This window comes from Staurois parvus, unplaced genomic scaffold (genome assembly GCF_062004578.1).
Source record: "Staurois parvus isolate SC_StPar_1 unplaced genomic scaffold, SC_StPar_1.0 ptg000159l, whole genome shotgun sequence".
NCBI lineage: Eukaryota > Metazoa > Chordata > Amphibia > Anura > Ranidae > Staurois > Staurois parvus.
The window spans coordinates 1,485,842-1,507,204 of NW_028317955.1; the positions used below are offsets into that span (position 1 = coordinate 1,485,842).

A 21,363-nucleotide genomic window follows, 5' to 3' on the forward strand; every position below is an offset into this window, starting at 1 on the left:
CAAATGAATACAGAAGGACTGAGAGGGCCCGGCTCGTTGGAGCTTACAACCATGTGATCCAGTTTCAGTGCGTTTTTAAATTGCATCGCACTGAACTGCACAGGGACACACAGCGCGTTACTGTGCAATGCCGGTGTCAACCTGCACTAAGTCTGTACACAGTTTGGCTCCCCAGTCCCCTGACTCCAGGCTCAGTTCTTTGTGGATCAATTTCACCTGATGGGATGGACTGCCTGTTCTCATACACTCTTTCATGCCTGGACAGACTCTCTGCCACCTAGTGCATGCAACTCTGGTGTTTAAGTGAGGGTGGAGGGCACAGGTGCACCATCCAGTCCCACTGCTGGCAGACTGGAAAAGTCTATGGGAAACTGACAGCTGGTGGAAGGTGCACCCAATCCTACGAACATTTAGGGGACTATACACCCAGAGACGAATGCCCAGAAAGCCAGCAATCTGCATTGCGATCATTCGTCCCTGGGTGCATACTGCCCTAAATGTTAGTAGCTCTAGGTGCATTATCCTGTCCAGCTGCAGCCGCAAGGTTTCACAAGCTGCAACTGAAAGGCGTCTCTCTGTCACTTGGCGTGATGAAGGTCCCTTGCAGGTTCCAAAATGTTGCATTGCTCATGTAACACGCCTAAACAACACAAATAAAGGCAGTTCTACTGAAGCAGATAGCGCTGCGCTAGCCGTTATCTCTGTTCGCTGTGGCCACATCCACCCAATGCTGCAACACCCCACAATTGCGTTCCGCTATGTAGTGAGTGCAAAGAAGTAAATAAGCAGCTAGCACAAAGTGGCAAACCCTCTTCTTCCACTACATAAACATAGAAATAAAGGTGCAGCGCTAATAAACAGGAAACAAATATGTGAATACAGCGCACTGAGGAGCCTGGAAGCGGTCGGAGCTCACAGAGCTCCAACAGGGTCAGTCCAGCGCTGTGACCTACCCGCAGGTTGCTCTGTGAGCTCCGCCCACTTCCAGGCTCCTCAGTGCACTGTATTCGATAACGCCTTGGCTCCTCCCACAGTCCAGAGCTTTTGACAGAGAAGGAGAGTGCTGTAGCCCCACACCATTCTCAGCCCCCTCCCTCTGTCCATCCACCGGTGGCCCAGACATTACCCCAAACATTCATCAACTGCAAACTTTAATGGGCTGTAATGCACCTCAACAGCAGGATTTTGGCAGCAGGTGTCAGCCAATGATTCGTGGCTGACACCTGCTGATCTGCTGTGTCCAATCACAGCCCAGAGCCCTGTGTTAGCAAAAACACAGGCTTCTGTACAGAGGGAATGATCTGTCTGTTTCTTCTCCCTGCAAAGCAAGAAGAAGGAACAGATTTTAGTAAAAACATTTTTAGTTTTCAGTAAATTCATAAGCACACACTTAACCCTTTGATTACCCCAGAATGTTAGCCCCTTCCCAGTAAACGTCATTCGCACAGTGACAGTGTAAAGTACTATTATTGATCTTTCTAATAGTGTCACTGGTGATGTCAGTGTCAGTTGGTATCAGATTGCCTACAGCACTATCACAGTCCCACTTCAAGACGCTGATCACTGCAATGATTCAGAAAAAATGAGGAAGGGTTGTAGCAGCGCAAACACTGCAAAGTCCTGGGAAATGGTAGTATGGGGTGATGGTGGTATTAGTGGCTACTGTATGAAGAGCGTAAGATTCCGTGTGGCACTGAGGGCAAGGCTTCCAAATAAGCTGTAGCAACTTCTGTAGATGAGAAAAAGCAGAGAAGCGCCTCTAAGTGCAATAAGTCTTTTAATTCAAGTCTAAATGTAGAAACACTCACATGTGTGAAGTAATCATAAGCATAAAAACCAAAGCATATACCAAATTAACTAAAGACCCACTACCCGAATTCAAACAGGACGCACTACTACTAACGAACACAGCCTTACTTGATGGTGTCATCACCAAGCAGGAAGCCTCTTTTCTATCTAAAGACTTCTACAACACCCCGTATTTTTACTTTCTGCCCAAAGTACACAAAAATCCAAATAATCCACCAGGAAGACCAATCGTAGCGGCCACAGGGAGCATTACTAGCGGTTTCTCCCAATATATCGACCACTTCCTACAACCCCTTGCACAGGCTCAACACTCATATATCCGGGACAGCGGACACTTGCTAGAATTACTCCAAACATACTCCTGGGAACCCGACTATTGTTGGGTCTCGTTAGATGTCTGCTCCCTATACACCTCGATACCCCATGATGTAGGCATCACCGCCATCCAGCACTATCTATCCTTGGATCCATCACTCAACCCCAAACAATCTTCCTTTATAGTAGACGCCACCTCATTTTGCCTCAAACACAATTACTTCACATTCAACCACGATTTCTACTTACAAACTCAAGGTACAGCCATGGGAGCCAACTTTGCACCCTCATATGCAAACTTGACTATGAGTTTCTGGGAGGACAAACACATATGGCACAATAACCCCTTTGCAGCCCACATCATCTTTTACGGCCGTTACATAGATGACATTATCGTCATCTGGGATGGACCAATATCACACGTAGACCAGTTCGTAACCCATTGCAATTCAAATCCTTTTGTCCTTCACCTCCACTCACCACAAACATACTCTTGTATTCCTAGATCTCGAATTATACCATGACAATCTCCAAATATTAACAAAAAACCACTTCAAACCGGTATCTGGAAACTCATACCTCCACTTCAACAGCTGCCACCACCCCAAATGGATCCAAAATATACCTAAAGGACAATTCTGTCGTCTCAGACAAAACTGCACCACAGATTCCGATTACAATCTCCAGAGCGACATCCTAATAAAGAAATTCCTAGACAAAGGTTACCCACACAAGCTAGTAGATGAGGCCCACTCCTTCTACCGCAAGGGTAGACCCCAAACACACAATAGCACAGAGCCTCCCAACCAGGTCAGATTTATAACCAAATTCCACAACAACTTTCACAAAATGGAGTCTATCATCAATAGACATTGGCCAATACTACTACAGGATCCACATTTAATAGACATTTTAGATAAAAAACCAAAATACACCTACCGCAAAGCCATCAACCTTAAAAACAAGATTGCCCCCAGCAAATACAACCCACCCACCAACACACCCAACACAATCTGCCTCATACCCATTGTCGGCATGTATAGATGCAACAAAGCGCTATGCAAAACTTGCCGATTCGCTAAACACGGACAAAAAAACTTCACCACAAAAGGAAAAACCTATTCATTCAAAGAATTTTACAACTGCTCCACTGATCATGTGATCTACTGTATATCCTGCCCTTGCGGCCTCCTATATGTGGGACGCACCATCAGACCCCTCCGCGCAAGGTTTGGCGAGCACAGACGTCTTATTGAAGATGGTAAAGACAAACATAGCGTCCCCCGCCACTTCCTTGAATATCACCAAAAATCCACTGATGGCCTACAAGTATGGGTCTTAGAATCCATACACAACAATCTCTCTGAGTCTGATCGTTTCAAAAAACTCTGTTCACAAGAAACTTATTGGATATTTACATTAGATACATTGTCTCCAGGTGGACTCAACGAGGAATTAGACATTAACACTATACTATAAACACTACAATCTCCCATTCACAGTCACTCAACACTCACAATGATACTTCCCCCCCCCCCCTTTATTTTTATTTTTTTAATCAAATTTTTTTATCGAATTTTTTTTTTTTAATTCATTTTTAGTTTATTATTTATAACCTTTTGTTCATTATTTATATTTTATTCTGTTTTTTACTATTTTTTACAATGTAATTTACTCTTTATAATGTCATTTGCATGTATTATTACCAATATGTTTATCATCTTACCATGTTAACACCCATTGTCAATATACCCGCTAGCAACATGTATATATGTTAGAATTATTATGAAGCTCCTGTAGAGCCATAACCATATCCCACCTTGCAAACATGCTGTATTACCACTAAATATCTGCTCACTACTGATACATAATTGATGTGCCAGTGCTGCAAGGTAAACATTTTACCCCACTAATCTCCCAGAATATAATTTTTTTTTTTTATTCTTATTACCCCCATCAACTTTTTTCACATAGTTTCTTCGATTTTCAGCTGTTCAAAAATCTTTTATTAACGTCATTTTTCATTTCATTAATTTTTTTTTTTCTCTTTTTTTTAATTATTTTTTTCATAATTTTTTTATTTATTTATTTATTTTTTTCCATTTCATCATTTTTCTTTCGTCTTCTGTTTTCTTATTTATTACATCCTCTCTTTTTTCCATTTGGTTTCCTTTACCCCCCATTTAACATCCATGACTTTACACTATTCACCTGACAGCAATGGTAAATCACTGGTTAATTGGTCAATTGATCAATTAGACTCACGTTCCCTATATATTCACCCGTGTTCATCCACCTCCCCCTGCTTGAAAAAGGAGTGCACTTCCGCCTTCCACGGCCAGTGCATGCTCCGAAACGCATTGCAGTGCACCCTGGGATCTGACGTCATCACGGCCACACAGCCGCTACATTCCAGCGTGCGTTCCATCTGGCTCTGAGGGAGGACGTGCACGCCGGCCGGCCTCACCGCTGTTCCCCTCCAGCCACCACGCTGTTCCAGCCGAGAGCTGACCTCCCCACATCGCAGAGAGATGACGGCTCTTCACCCGGGTTACCACCCCACCGTTAACTATTGTTATCCACGGTTTTTATGCTTATCATTACTTCACACATGTGAGTGTTTCTACATTTAGACTTGAATTAAAAGACTTATTGCACTTAGAGGCGCTTCTCTCCTTTTTCTCTTTTGCTGATCACTGCAATTACTAGTATAAATAAAAATTTCCAGTTTATTTATACCATAGTTTGTAGGCGCCATAACGTTCACACAAACCAATCAATATACACTTACTGGGATTTTTTTTTTTTTTACCAAAGACGTAGCAGAATACATTTTGGCATAAATTCATGAAGAAATGTGGTTTTAATTTCTTTATTGGATATTTTTCTGTAACAAAGTAAAATATATTGGGTTTTTTTTCAAAATGCTCTATCTTTTTTCGGTTTATAACTTAAAAATGTAAAAACCTCAGTGGTGATCAAATGCCACTAAAAGAAAGCTGGAATATTAAGGTTTTGGAGTGACCAAGTCAAAGTCCAGACTTAAATCCCATTGAGATGCTGTGGCATGACCTTAAAAAGGCCTTTCATGCTGGAAAACCCTCCAAGGTGGCTGAATGAAAACAATTCTGCAAAGAAGAGTGGGCCAAAATCCCTCCACAGTGGTGTGAAAGGCTCATTGCCAATCATTGCAAATGCTTAACTGCAGTTGTTGCCACCAAGGGAGGCACAACCATTTATTAGGTTTAGGGGGCATTTACTTTTTCACATAGGGCCAGGCAGGTTTGGACAGATTGTTTTTCCCTTAATAAAATGAAAGCGTCACATCACTTAAAAACTGCACTTTGTACTTAGTCTGGTTTTCTTCATGTAATATTAAAATGTGTTTGACAGTCTGAATCATCTAAGTGAGACAAATATGCAAAAAAAAAAAAAACAGGAAGGGGGCAAATACTTATTTGACAGCACTGTTTGTGTGTGTATGAATTTTTACAGCATGTCTGAGCTTTCAGAAAGCAGAGAGCAGAGAGCTGAAGTTACAGTCTTCAGAGCTCATTGAGAGCTGATTGGAGGGAAGGGACACCCCCCCTCCCCCTTACACATCACACAGGAACAGAAATTAGGTTGTTCATCAAAGGCTGTGTGCTGGAGCTCCATCATGTGTCACCTTTTTTCTCTTGGGGTCATGAAAATCTGACAGGTGTGACTCAAACAGATAGCACAGGAACGAGGTAGCAGAGAAAAAGAACACTTAGGGCCAGTTTACAGCACAATAATGCACTCCGGATGCATTAAAGATACATTTTTGCTGACAGTTCACACCACACGCAGTTTTCATGAAGTTTGCTGTTTCAGTACAGTTCTGTATAAAAAAATGCAGCATGTTCTACTTTTTTTTCTGCACTGGAAACCGACTGGAACTGACTGCACTGGTGTGAACTAGGGCCATTGGAGTACATGGAAAACACCGTGCATGCATTTTTTTGATGCAGCAAAAAAGGCTCAGGACTGCATCTAATGTGAACTAGACCGTAGCGCTCTGGATTGAGACACGCACACACTAAATCTGTTTGATGGTCAAAATCATTAAAGTGTGACAAACATGCAAAAAAAAAATAGGAAGGGGGCAAATATTTTCTTTTACAGCACTGTATAGATTTATTTCATATACAAATATTTCTAACACATCAAGAAAGTTGGGGCAGCATCCGCAACTACTGAGATGACACCAGACACAGGACAGTGGATTTTCAATTAGGATAAGCAGAATGATGGAATTGATAGAAGTAAATAAGGAGTATAGTATAATCAGAAGCAACCACTGGTGCATATATGATACAAAATGAAGCTAAAATAACCCAAAAGTCCATAAAAGTCTGTAATGGTCCATATACTTTAGTGGCAGCTCCTCAGTGACACTGACATAATAACAATAGGGAACATAAGGAAACAGCAAGGGTCTGCAAATGGAATTGCATTGAGAGGGAGGACAGTAAAGCCGGCCATAGATAGGATCGAAAACCAAGCGAAAATTCTTGTTGAACGTAGAATCGTTTGGTTTTCGCATTATTAGTGTGCCTGCTGCGAGATGCGATTTTCATGCAGCAATTGAAAGTGCCAGACCCAACATGCCGCAATTTATTTTAGAAAAATCAAACAAATGATGGCACACTTGTATGGGCTATTCTCATTTTTCAATCGACAGAATGTTCGGTTTTCGACTCATCTATGGCCGGCTTAAAGATTTCTTCACACCATACATGTGCGGTGGTATGCAGAAAAACCCAGTCAGTCAATGGATATGGTGTAAACAAGCCTTACAGCCCGAGTGCTACTAAGCAGGAAGCGCAGCCTGAGGATGGAATGGGCCGGTATGGCTTCCCCTTTGTAGCTGATCAGTGGTCTTTGGGGCTAAGATCTCAGTGTGGTCAGATATCACATTAAGATTGCTATGTCTTGGTGACCTAAGGGATGTCATGGGGACTTATAAAAGCCATGCACTGAGAATAGATATCCAGGGCTGAGGACTACCATATTGTCCAATTTTCAACATTCTTTTTCCTTTATATAGTAAAAAAAAAACAAAAAACAAAAACAGTGGATATTAAACATCACCAAAAGAAAGTTCAATTTCTAAAAAAAAAGGGTATATGAAATCCATTAGTATACAGCGTTACATGACCAGTTGTCATTCTATCTCAGCGTTGAAATCTGACCAATGTCCTCATAATGAAGGAATATTACAGCCTGGCACTCAACGGACTACACACTAAATGGCCAAAATGTCTTCTTCCCCTCCCCCCTCCCGCAGGCTAAGATCACATGACCATTAATTTCAGTTGGGAGCCAGCAGATCAGAACATGGCAGGTACAGGGCTAAAAATAGAACCTTGTCCTGGTGTATAACTTTGTGAATCCCATCCATAGACAGGAATAACATGATTTCATTGGGCGCTGGATACATAAAACATGAATAATACAGATGTAAGCTGAGCAAAGATGTCCCACATTTTGTTTACTTGAAAAAAAATGACCCAAAAAATGTGATCTACAAACACCACATAGGAAGCACAATGTTTTTTCCATATATGGTCATGTACCTTCCAAGCCAGGGTCATGTCACCTTGTTTCCATAGCTACCAGAACTCTGATGTCATCACCACTTAGCTCCGCCCCCTCAGCTTGCAGTCATTCCCTTTGTGTACGCTACCAGGAGTGGAAGCGATTTCTCTTTCTCTGTGCAGCTTTGTCATTTGTAATCATGAAGCGGCTATTTACGAGAAAGAGAGCAAATAATGTGAAGGACCTCCTGAAAACCAACAAGGAGGAGCCTTTTACATTACAAACAGTGGGACCCTTAACAGAGGACCACAGAACAGCATCACAGCCCCAAGATTCTGCCCCTAAAAGGGGGAGATTTAGGGCAGCTGGGAAAAGATTTTGGCAGTGTCTGGCTAGATGTTGCCCCTTTTCTCAGACAAAATTAGAAGAAGAAGACGCAGAAAGTAAGTACTAGTCTGTTGAGATATAATGCAGGGCACTGTAAGGGTATACAACATTTATCACCAATTACATATATATTGGGGTCACTATACATACACATAATGGGGTCACCGGGTAGAGAGTAGGGGAGAGTTAAGACCCCGTCAGGTACCTGGAGGTCCTGCCAGTAATAGCACTTGTCATTAGCAGCAGCATTTGTCAGCCTGCCCTCAGTTGAATTCAGGTGACAGTTGGGCTGCAGGGGTCAGGGGTCAGGTGTGCAGGAGGCATACATGGTCTATGGATAAATACAAAGTCAGTGTGAGCCCCTCCCCAGTGACAGGCTGTGTATACAGGACCCTTCAATAGCAATGAGACCTTACACTGCCCCCCCCCCCCATGACATTCCCATTCACTAGGACCATTCCTATAGACAGTTGTGTCCTAGGATCTGTATGACCAGGCAGACTGGGGGCTGCAGGAGCAGACCATTCATTCCGCTTTGTCATATTTTTCTACACACACATTTCTAAATCGTTAGGAAAGTTGGGGTGTCATCCACAACTACGGACTCACAACCAAATACAACATAGTGTTACATTTATATTTAGTCAATGAAGATAAGCAGATTGATGGAATTGCATTGAGAGGGAGGAACAGCTTAGGGCTCATTTACACCACATGCATTGAACGTAGTATGAATGCATATACAAGAAAAACAATGCATTTCAATAAGCCTCGTTTACCCCATTGCACTGCATGTGCGTTTATGAAAAGTACAACATGCTGTATTGTAGGGGGGGTGTGTAGAAAAAACGTAGCTCAATGGATGTGATGTAAACAAGCCCTAGAGCACAAGAGTTACTTAGCAGAAAGCGCAGCCTGAGTATGGAATGGGCCAGTATGGATTCCCCATTGTAGCTGATCATTGCTCTTTGGCAGTAAGATCTCAATATGGTCAGATATCACATTAGGATTGCTATCTTTTGGTGGTCTGAAAGTGTAAGTACGGTTACTCAGCATTTCATAGCTGTCAGGCTCAGCTCACACGAGCTTTGTCAGCAGGTGTCAGACGGACCTTTGGGAAGCGTTTTTAAAGCTTCTCAAACGCTTATGAAAATTCTGCACATGGCAGCACATAGTGCTGTTCACACTGAAGCGTTAGCGTTGCGGCAAAACTGACGCTTCATGTGGAGTCAGGAGGAGTTGAAGCCTCCCATTCAAGTCTATGGTGGCGTTTGCGGAGCGGTTGCGAGGCAGTTGCGGAACGTTAACACCATTTAACTTCATTATAAGCGTTTGTGGTGCGGTTTTTACGCTTGGCAAATGTCTAACAGATTCAAAAAAGCGCATGGGGCGTTTGGGGAACGTTAAAAACGCTTCCCATACGCCTGTCTAACGCCTGTCCAAGGCTATAGGGGCGTTTGGCAAGAGTTAGAAAGAAAGTCAAGTGTGAACGAGCCCTTAGGGATGTTACGGGTTTTAGAAAGCCATGCACTGACAATAGATCCCCAGGGCTGAGAACCATATTGTCTAGGAATGGATAGAACTGCCATAAAGGACAACGTGTCACATAAGATTAGTGTCACAACAAAGATTCCCTTCCATATGTAAAAGAAAAAAAAGACATTTAAATGGCCGCAGTTACCTCATCTGTGATGTTTTTTTTTTTGTTATTTATCTACTTGTACATGTTCTGTTTACCTCTCATACTATGTTTGCTAAATTTATGCAAAATAATAAAGACATATATGCCTTTAAATGGCCGCAGTTTCACATAAATGATGTGGAAGTAGAAATAATACTTTTTTTCTCTGTCTCCAGGCAAAAATGAGATCCCATCCAACAAAGACACTGCGCAAATTCAGCAAGCTACATCGATGGAGGACAAGAAACCTCCCAATACTTCACATACCAGTGAGAGTAAGGAGGCTTCACTGGTCAAATCTACTTCACCTACCGACCAGTCCTACAAACTCAGCCTGGAAAGTTTCACCTTCCATAGAGTACTAGGACAGGGGAGCTTTGGAAAAGTAGTGTTGGCCTCTCATCCTGACATTAAGCAGAAGCTAGCAGTGAAAATGGTTAAAAAAAGACCATTACTTCGACAGGATCCCAGCTGCGTCATTACAGAGAGCTACATAATGGAAATGTGCAACAGATACTCATTTTTCGCACATCTCTACTGCTCCTTTCAAACAGAGACTCATCTCGTCTTTGCTATGGAGTTCCTGGGCGGAGGAGATCTTGAAAAATTCATAAGAGATTCAGCTCCACTTGATGAAGTAACCTTAAGATGTGTTACTGCCGAAATTCTCTGTGGACTGCAGCACCTTCATTCTCTTCAGATTGTCCACAGAGATCTAAAACCAGAGAACATTCTTCTGGATAACGCCGGGCACGTCAAGATTGCCGATTTCGGCCTGTCGGCAATGTTCGTCACGGAGAAAAACAGAGTCAAAAGTTGCGTGGGGACGCTATGTTACATGGCCCCTGAAGTCTATTATCAAAGGCCATACTATTACCCGGCTGACTATTTCTCATTTGGGATAATAGTATATGAGATGGCCTTAGGCGAGCATCCTTTTTATACTGGACAGGAGACTGAAGAGCAGTTGGTTACTTCCATGTACGCCACGGAACCCTATTTCCTACGGCACTTGAACTTTTATCTGCAAGATCTCTTACTCAGACTTTTACGTCATGACCAAGAGCAACGTGCGCACCTGGTGTGCAATCTCAGATCACACCCTTTCTTCAAGGGTATTGACTGGGAAGAGATAGAAGAAGGACCATCACTCGTACAAAGTACATTGGAACCTATTCTCAAGGAACCACTGCAGGAAATCATTGAAGTGGATACTTTTCTGTCCAAAGACCTGGAGATGCCAATTGACTCATTGCATCAGGAGTATTTTAAGGCCTTTGAATACATTAGTGAGAGAATGAAGGCGAGACAAGCCTGATCCTCACCACCACCACAACCAGAGGGCCATCCTTCAATGGGTGGTCAACTAAAAAGTTCACAACAGTGAACAAAAAATGTAAATTAGATATGATGATAGATAGATAGACAGACAGATAGATAGATAGGATAGATAGATAAGATAGATAGATAGATAGATAGATAGATAGATAGATAGTGCGCTATCCTGCCACGGTGGAAATCACAGTGGTGACCCAGGATTCTCGACTATAGAGGTTGAGGGGCTCCAGGCAGTTGTAATTCAGAGGAAACTGGTTTATCAGTTTCCTCTTTGGCTTGTAAAGCCTGTTTTGGGACCTGTAGCCTGGAGATTTCAAAGAGATTTGGGAGGGATGAAATCTCCAATCCTGGGCCCATGTTTTGAGAGCAGCCAGCACGCTGATTGCACAGGTGTGTGCAGGCTTTTTTGTGGAGTCCAGGCCATGATTCTGGGCTCCACCCCAGCAGACAGGAGGGCTCCACCCTGGCACACAGGAGGGCTCTGCCTTGGAGTCAGGTGGGCTTCACCTAGTAGAGGTGGAAGCCAGACAAGCTGTGTGCTATTGGCGAGCTGTGTGCGGGAAAGCCATTTCGGATAGAGTCTGCAGGAGACAGACGGAAATCGATGTACAAGCCAGATGGCTGAATATTGTTTCATTTGTTTGATGGTGGATGCCCCTGCGTGGGAAAGATTTATGGAATAGATAATATTGATAGATAGATGGGCGGCACAGTGGCTTAGTGGTTAGCACTTCTGCCTTGCAGTAATTGGGTCATGGGTTCGATTTCCAACCATGGCGCCTACTGCATGGATTTAGCATTTTCTCCCTGTGTTCGCGTGGGTTTCCTCCGGGTACTCCGGTTTCCTCCCACACTCCAAAGACATGCTGGTAGGTTCATTGGCTCCTGTCTTAATTGTCCTAGTTTCATCCCTGGCCATGTGGGATCTCAGGCATGGTAGGGGTTGGATTAAGACATGGCAACCTACCCTGTAAAATAATTGCTAAGAAAATTCATGGAAAAGGTCGCTTACAAGTGACGGTCCATGCAATTGCCAAGGGTCGGATACGACTGAATGCATAGATAGATAGATAGATAGATAGATAGATAGAGATTAAGGTAGGAACTGGCCAGAGAGGGATTACTTTGACGTAGTTGGCCGGCTTAAACATGCATTGAAATGTATGTGAACGAAAAATCCCTGTTTCTATGGAAAGTTTGCTAGAAGGAGGTATATAGCAATGTAATAAGTATAAATCAGCACACACACATATATAAAATCCTCAGAAATCCCTTAAAGTCATATCAATATCCTTCCCCTGAAGTACTAATAAAACATATATTCATTTACTTAAACCCAAAAACCCACAATTATAGTGAAAAAATCAAGACCCAAAGAGTTTACCCAAAAATAAAAAATATCAAATATATATAAAAGAACAAAAATAAAATAAAGTCCCAATATGCAAAGTGTCCAAATAATGTGTCCAAACAAAGATCAATTTCTTGATAGGAAGACGCTTCCTACTCCACTGAAGAAGATGCAAATCAATCACAGGTGCTCTTCAAATACCTCAAAAAACAAAATCTCAACATAGTATATTACCTTTTAAATCCCAGAACTAAAGTGCCACACGTGTATCATGCAAAAAAAAAACACTCCAGTGTCACAGCACTCATGTGAAGAAAAAAAAAAAAAAATTTTAAATATCACTGCAAACTATATATAAAGTGCATAATTACCCTAAAACAAACAAATTCCAGCTTGTAATCAACCACATATGTACAGAGTGTCCTTAGATTGGTATCCTCTTGTCCCTCAGGACCTCACAAACAGACCAGGAATCATTATGTGAATTATAATCATATATAAAATTTATTGTAGCCACTTACATATAAAAACGATAAGATCAGCAAGACATCATCAAACTCCTCATGCCCAGTATACGATCCCCTTTCCGTGTGTAGAGGGTCTCCCGATCACCAGGTAATTCCCCCTTGCTACTCCTATCCAGCACTATCACTTTGTAGCTCTGGGGGACACCTGAAGTGCACCGTTACTCTCCAGACCTCCAACACGGAAACGGTGCACTTCAGGTGTCCCCCAGAGCTACAAAGTGATAGTGCTGGATAGGAGTAGCAAGGGGGAATTACCTGGTGATCGGGAGACCCTCTACACACGGAAAGGGGATCGTATACTGGGCATGAGGAGTTTGATGATGTCTTGCTGATCTTATCGTTTTTATATGTAAGTGGCTACAATAAATTTTATATATGATTATAATTCACATAATGATTCCTGGTCTGTTTGTGAGGTCCTGAGGGACAAGAGGATACCAATCTAAGGACACTCTGTACATATGTGGTTGATTACAAGCTGGAATCTGTTTGTTTTAGGGTAATTATGCACTTTATCTATAGTTTGCAGTGATATTTAAATTTTTTTTTTTTTTTTTTCTTCACATGAGTGAAAAAATCCCTGTTTATATGGGAAGTTTGCTAGAAGGGGGTATATAGCAATGTGTAGATGGTTTAACAGAATTTTTAGTGGTCACACCCATCACAGGTTGCCTGCAAAAATCTATGGGGGGGTGTAGACAAGACCAGTCACCCTGCACAAGGGCCCCAGCCCTGGTTCACACAAGAACACTGCTGTGGGTGGCAATAGATTCCTAACGACACTCCAAACACACATCACAAATACAGTGTGTTTGCCTGCACCAAAATGCATGGTACCGCAGAGCCATGTTTTTTATTATTATAATACAGGATTTATATAGCGCCAACAGCTTACGCAGCGCTTTACAACATAAGGGCAGACTGTACAATTCCAATACAAATGAATACAGAAGGACTGAGAGGGCCCGGCTCGTTGGAGCTTACAACCATGTGATCCAGTTTCAGTGCGTTTTTAAATTGCATCGCACTGAACTGCACAGGGACACACAGCGCGTTACTGTGCAATGCCGGTGTCAACCTGCACTAAGTCTGTACACAGTTTGGCTCCCCAGTCCCCTGACTCCAGGCTCAGTTCTTTGTGGATCAATTTCACCTGATGGGATGGACTGCCTGTTCTCATACACTCTTTCATGCCTGGACAGACTCTCTGCCACCTAGTGCATGCAACTCTGGTGTTTAAGTGAGGGTGGAGGGCACAGGTGCACCATCCAGTCCCACTGCTGGCAGACTGGAAAAGTCTATGGGAAACTGACAGCTGGTGGAAGGTGCACCCAATCCTACGAACATTTAGGGGACTATACACCCAGAGACGAATGCCCAGAAAGCCAGCAATCTGCATTGCGATCATTCGTCCCTGGGTGCATACTGCCCTAAATGTTAGTAGCTCTAGGTGCATTATCCTGTCCAGCTGCAGCCGCAAGGTTTCACAAGCTGCAACTGAAAGGCGTCTCTCTGTCACTTGGCGTGATGAAGGTCCCTTGCAGGTTCCAAAATGTTGCATTGCTCATGTAACACGCCTAAACAACACAAATAAAGGCAGTTCTACTGAAGCAGATAGCGCTGCGCTAGCCGTTATCTCTGTTCGCTGTGGCCACATCCACCCAATGCTGCAACACCCCACAATTGCGTTCCGCTATGTAGTGAGTGCAAAGAAGTAAATAAGCAGCTAGCACAAAGTGGCAAACCCTCTTCTTCCACTACATAAACATAGAAATAAAGGTGCAGCGCTAATAAACAGGAAACAAATATGTGAATACAGCGCACTGAGGAGCCTGGAAGCGGTCGGAGCTCACAGAGCTCCAACAGGGTCAGTCCAGCGCTGTGACCTACCCGCAGGTTGCTCTGTGAGCTCCGCCCACTTCCAGGCTCCTCAGTGCACTGTATTCGATAACGCCTTGGCTCCTCCCACAGTCCAGAGCTTTTGACAGAGAAGGAGAGTGCTGTAGCCCCACACCATTCTCAGCCCCCTCCCTCTGTCCATCCACCGGTGGCCCAGACATTACCCCAAACATTCATCAACTGCAAACTTTAATGGGCTGTAATGCACCTCAACAGCAGGATTTTGGCAGCAGGTGTCAGCCAATGATTCGTGGCTGACACCTGCTGATCTGCTGTGTCCAATCACAGCCCAGAGCCCTGTGTTAGCAAAAACACAGGCTTCTGTACAGAGGGAATGATCTGTCTGTTTCTTCTCCCTGCAAAGCAAGAAGAAGGAACAGATTTTAGTAAAAACATTTTTAGTTTTCAGTAAATTCATAAGCACACACTTAACCCTTTGATTACCCCAGAATGTTAGCCCCTTCCCAGTAAACGTCATTCGCACAGTGACAGTGTAAAGTACTATTATTGATCTTTCTAATAGTGTCACTGGTGATGTCAGTGTCAGTTGGTATCAGATTGCCTACAGCACTATCACAGTCCCACTTCAAGACGCTGATCACTGCAATGATTCAGAAAAAATGAGGAAGGGTTGTAGCAGCGCAAACACTGCAAAGTCCTGGGAAATGGTAGTATGGGGTGATGGTGGTATTAGTGGCTACTGTATGAAGAGCGTAAGATTCCGTGTGGCACTGAGGGCAAGGCTTCCAAATAAGCTGTAGCAACTTCTGTAGATGAGAAAAAGCAGAGAAGCGCCTCTAAGTGCAATAAGTCTTTTAATTCAAGTCTAAATGTAGAAACACTCACATGTGTGAAGTAATCATAAGCATAAAAACCAAAGCATATACCAAATTAACTAAAGACCCACTACCCGAATTCAAACAGGACGCACTACTACTAACGAACACAGCCTTACTTGATGGTGTCATCACCAAGCAGGAAGCCTCTTTTCTATCTAAAGACTTCTACAACACCCCGTATTTTTACTTTCTGCCCAAAGTACACAAAAATCCAAATAATCCACCAGGAAGACCAATCGTAGCGGCCACAGGGAGCATTACTAGCGGTTTCTCCCAATATATCGACCACTTCCTACAACCCCTTGCACAGGCTCAACACTCATATATCCGGGACAGCGGACACTTGCTAGAATTACTCCAAACATACTCCTGGGAACCCGACTATTGTTGGGTCTCGTTAGATGTCTGCTCCCTATACACCTCGATACCCCATGATGTAGGCATCACCGCCATCCAGCACTATCTATCCTTGGATCCATCACTCAACCCCAAACAATCTTCCTTTATAGTAGACGCCACCTCATTTTGCCTCAAACACAATTACTTCACATTCAACCACGATTTCTACTTACAAACTCAAGGTACAGCCATGGGAGCCAACTTTGCACCCTCATATGCAAACTTGACTATGAGTTTCTGGGAGGACAAACACATATGGCACAATAACCCCTTTGCAGCCCACATCATCTTTTACGGCCGTTACATAGATGACATTATCGTCATCTGGGATGGACCAATATCACACGTAGACCAGTTCGTAACCCATTGCAATTCAAATCCTTTTGTCCTTCACCTCCACTCACCACAAACATACTCTTGTATTCCTAGATCTCGAATTATACCATGACAATCTCCAAATATTAACAAAAAACCACTTCAAACCGGTATCTGGAAACTCATACCTCCACTTCAACAGCTGCCACCACCCCAAATGGATCCAAAATATACCTAAAGGACAATTCTGTCGTCTCAGACAAAACTGCACCACAGATTCCGATTACAATCTCCAGAGCGACATCCTAATAAAGAAATTCCTAGACAAAGGTTACCCACACAAGCTAGTAGATGAGGCCCACTCCTTCTACCGCAAGGGTAGACCCCAAACACACAATAGCACAGAGCCTCCCAACCAGGTCAGATTTATAACCAAATTCCACAACAACTTTCACAAAATGGAGTCTATCATCAATAGACATTGGCCAATACTACTACAGGATCCACATTTAATAGACATTTTAGATAAAAAACCAAAATACACCTACCGCAAAGCCATCAACCTTAAAAACAAGATTGCCCCCAGCAAATACAACCCACCCACCAACACACCCAACACAATCTGCCTCATACCCATTGTCGGCATGTATAGATGCAACAAAGCGCTATGCAAAACTTGCCGATTCGCTAAACACGGACAAAAAAACTTCACCACAAAAGGAAAAACCTATTCATTCAAAGAATTTTACAACTGCTCCACTGATCATGTGATCTACTGTATATCCTGCCCTTGCGGCCTCCTATATGTGGGACGCACCATCAGACCCCTCCGCGCAAGGTTTGGCGAGCACAGACGTCTTATTGAAGATGGTAAAGACAAACATAGCGTCCCCCGCCACTTCCTTGAATATCACCAAAAATCCACTGATGGCCTACAAGTATGGGTCTTAGAATCCATACACAACAATCTCTCTGAGTCTGATCGTTTCAAAAAACTCTGTTCACAAGAAACTTATTGGATATTTACATTAGATACATTGTCTCCAGGTGGACTCAACGAGGAATTAGACATTAACACTATACTATAAACACTACAATCTCCCATTCACAGTCACTCAACACTCACAATGATACTTCCCCCCCCCCCCTTTATTTTTATTTTTTTAATCAAATTTTTTTATCGAATTTTTTTTTTTTAATTCATTTTTAGTTTATTATTTATAACCTTTTGTTCATTATTTATATTTTATTCTGTTTTTTACTATTTTTTACAATGTAATTTACTCTTTATAATGTCATTTGCATGTATTATTACCAATATGTTTATCATCTTACCATGTTAACACCCATTGTCAATATACCCGCTAGCAACATGTATATATGTTAGAATTATTATGAAGCTCCTGTAGAGCCATAACCATATCCCACCTTGCAAACATGCTGTATTACCACTAAATATCTGCTCACTACTGATACATAATTGATGTGCCAGTGCTGCAAGGTAAACATTTTACCCCACTAATCTCCCAGAATATAATTTTTTTTTTTTATTCTTATTACCCCCATCAACTTTTTTCACATAGTTTCTTCGATTTTCAGCTGTTCAAAAATCTTTTATTAACGTCATTTTTCATTTCATTAATTTTTTTTTTTCTCTTTTTTTTAATTATTTTTTTCATAATTTTTTTATTTATTTATTTATTTTTTTCCATTTCATCATTTTTCTTTCGTCTTCTGTTTTCTTATTTATTACATCCTCTCTTTTTTCCATTTGGTTTCCTTTACCCCCCATTTAACATCCATGACTTTACACTATTCACCTGACAGCAATGGTAAATCACTGGTTACTTGGTCAATTGATCAATTAGACTCACGTTCCCTATATATTCACCCGTGTTCATCCACCTCCCCCTGCTTGAAAAAGGAGTGCACTTCCGCCTTCCACGGCCAGTGCATGCTCCGAAACGCATTGCAGTGCACCCTGGGATCTGACGTCATCACGGCCACACAGCCGCTACATTCCAGCGTGCGTTCCATCTGGCTCTGAGGGAGGACGTGCACGCCGGCCGGCCTCACCGCTGTTCCCCTCCAGCCACCACGCTGTTCCAGCCGAGAGCTGACCTCCCCACATCGCAGAGAGATGACGGCTCTTCACCCGGGTTACCACCCCACCGTTAACTATTGTTATCCACGGTTTTTATGCTTATCATTACTTCACACATGTGAGTGTTTCTACATTTAGACTTGAATTAAAAGACTTATTGCACTTAGAGGCGCTTCTCTCCTTTTTCTCTTTTGCTGATCACTGCAATTACTAGTATAAATAAAAATTTCCAGTTTATTTATACCATAGTTTGTAGGCGCCATAACGTTCACACAAACCAATCAATATACACTTACTGGGATTTTTTTTTTTTTTACCAAAGACGTAGCAGAATACATTTTGGCATAAATTCATGAAGAAATGTGGTTTTAATTTCTTTATTGGATATTTTTCTGTAACAAAGTAAAATATATTGGGTTTTTTTTCAAAATGCTCTATCTTTTTTCGGTTTATAACTTAAAAATGTAAAAACCTCAGTGGTGATCAAATGCCACTAAAAGAAAGCTGGAATATTAAGGTTTTGGAGTGACCAAGTCAAAGTCCAGACTTAAATCCCATTGAGATGCTGTGGCATGACCTTAAAAAGGCCTTTCATGCTGGAAAACCCTCCAAGGTGGCTGAATGAAAACAATTCTGCAAAGAAGAGTGGGCCAAAATCCCTCCACAGTGGTGTGAAAGGCTCATTGCCAATCATTGCAAATGCTTAACTGCAGTTGTTGCCACCAAGGGAGGCACAACCATTTATTAGGTTTAGGGGGCATTTACTTTTTCACATAGGGCCAGGCAGGTTTGGACAGATTGTTTTTCCCTTAATAAAATGAAAGCGTCACATCACTTAAAAACTGCACTTTGTACTTAGTCTGGTTTTCTTCATGTAATATTAAAATGTGTTTGACAGTCTGAATCATCTAAGTGAGACAAATATGCAAAAAAAAAAAAAACAGGAAGGGGGCAAATACTTATTTGACAGCACTGTTTGTGTGTGTATGAATTTTTACAGCATGTCTGAGCTTTCAGAAAGCAGAGAGCAGAGAGCTGAAGTTACAGTCTTCAGAGCTCATTGAGAGCTGATTGGAGGGAAGGGACACCCCCCCTCCCCCTTACACATCACACAGGAACAGAAATTAGGTTGTTCATCAAAGGCTGTGTGCTGGAGCTCCATCATGTGTCACCTTTTTTCTCTTGGGGTCATGAAAATCTGACAGGTGTGACTCAAACAGATAGCACAGGAACGAGGTAGCAGAGAAAAAGAACACTTAGGGCCAGTTTACAGCACAATAATGCACTCCGGATGCATTAAAGATACATTTTTGCTGACAGTTCACACCACACGCAGTTTTCATGAAGTTTGCTGTTTCAGTACAGTTCTGTATAAAAAAATGCAGCATGTTCTACTTTTTTTTCTGCACTGGAAACCGACTGGAACTGACTGCACTGGTGTGAACTAGGGCCATTGGAGTACATGGAAAACACCGTGCATGCATTTTTTTGATGCAGCAAAAAAGGCTCAGGACTGCATCTAATGTGAACTAGACCGTAGCGCTCTGGATTGAGACACGCACACACTAAATCTGTTTGATGGTCAAAATCATTAAAGTGTGACAAACATGCAAAAAAAAAATAGGAAGGGGGCAAATATTTTCTTTTACAGCACTGTATAGATTTATTTCATATACAAATATTTCTAACACATCAAGAAAGTTGGGGCAGCATCCGCAACTACTGAGATGACACCAGACACAGGACAGTGGATTTTCAATTAGGATAAGCAGAATGATGGAATTGATAGAAGTAAATAAGGAGTATAGTATAATCAGAAGCAACCACTGGTGCATATATGATACAAAATGAAGCTAAAATAACCCAAAAGTCCATAAAAGTCTGTAATGGTCCATATACTTTAGTGGCAGCTCCTCAGTGACACTGACATAATAACAATAGGGAACATAAGGAAACAGCAAGGGTCTGCAAATGGAATTGCATTGAGAGGGAGGACAGTAAAGCCGGCCATAGATAGGATCGAAAACCAAGCGAAAATTCTTGTTGAACGTAGAATCGTTTGGTTTTCGCATTATTAGTGTGCCTGCTGCGAGATGCGATTTTCATGCAGCAATTGAAAGTGCCAGACCCAACATGCCGCAATTTATTTTAGAAAAATCAAACAAATGATGGCACACTTGTATGGGCTATTCTCATTTTTCAATCGACAGAATGTTCGGTTTTCGACTCATCTATGGCCGGCTTAAAGATTTCTTCACACCATACATGTGCGGTGGTATGCAGAAAAACCCAGTCAGTCAATGGATATGGTGTAAACAAGCCTTACAGCCCGAGTGCTACTAAGCAGGAAGCGCAGCCTGAGGATGGAATGGGCCGGTATGGCTTCCCCTTTGTAGCTGATCAGTGGTCTTTGGGGCTAAGATCTCAGTGTGGTCAGATATCACATTAAGATTGCTATGTCTTGGTGACCTAAGGGATGTCATGGGGACTTATAAAAGCCATGCACTGAGAATAGATATCCAGGGCTGAGGACTACCATATTGTCCAATTTTCAACATTCTTTTTCCTTTATATAGTAAAAAAAAAACAAAAAACAAAAACAGTGGATATTAAACATCACCAAAAGAAAGTTCAATTTCTAAAAAAAAAGGGTATATGAAATCCATTAGTATACAGCGTTACATGACCAGTTGTCATTCTATCTCAGCGTTGAAATCTGACCAATGTCCTCATAATGAAGGAATATTACAGCCTGGCACTCAACGGACTACACACTAAATGGCCAAAATGTCTTCTTCCCCTCCCCCCTCCCGCAGGCTAAGATCACATGACCATTA

At 42.2% G+C, this 21,363-nt stretch overlaps 1 protein-coding gene and 1 long non-coding RNA gene across 3 annotated transcripts in view; one reads left to right on the top strand and one right to left on the bottom strand.

Moving 5' to 3' along the window:
• Positions 1 to 21,363, bottom strand: part of LOC149463088 (uncharacterized) — a 547,928-nt gene that overhangs the window by 210,528 nt on the left and 316,037 nt on the right. The window lies entirely within an intron of this gene.
• On the top strand, positions 10,329 to 11,072 carry LOC149463100 (protein kinase C delta type-like). The gene has a single exon (XM_089675900.1). The coding sequence runs from the start codon at positions 10,329 to 10,331 to the stop codon at positions 11,070 to 11,072; it is 744 nt and encodes a 247-aa protein (XP_089532026.1).

Excerpts from the sequence above, each read along its gene's own strand:
- LOC149463100 (XM_089675900.1), top strand. The coding sequence starts at position 10,329 with ATGGAGTTCCTGGGCGGAGGAGATCTTGAAAAATTCATAAGAGATTCA.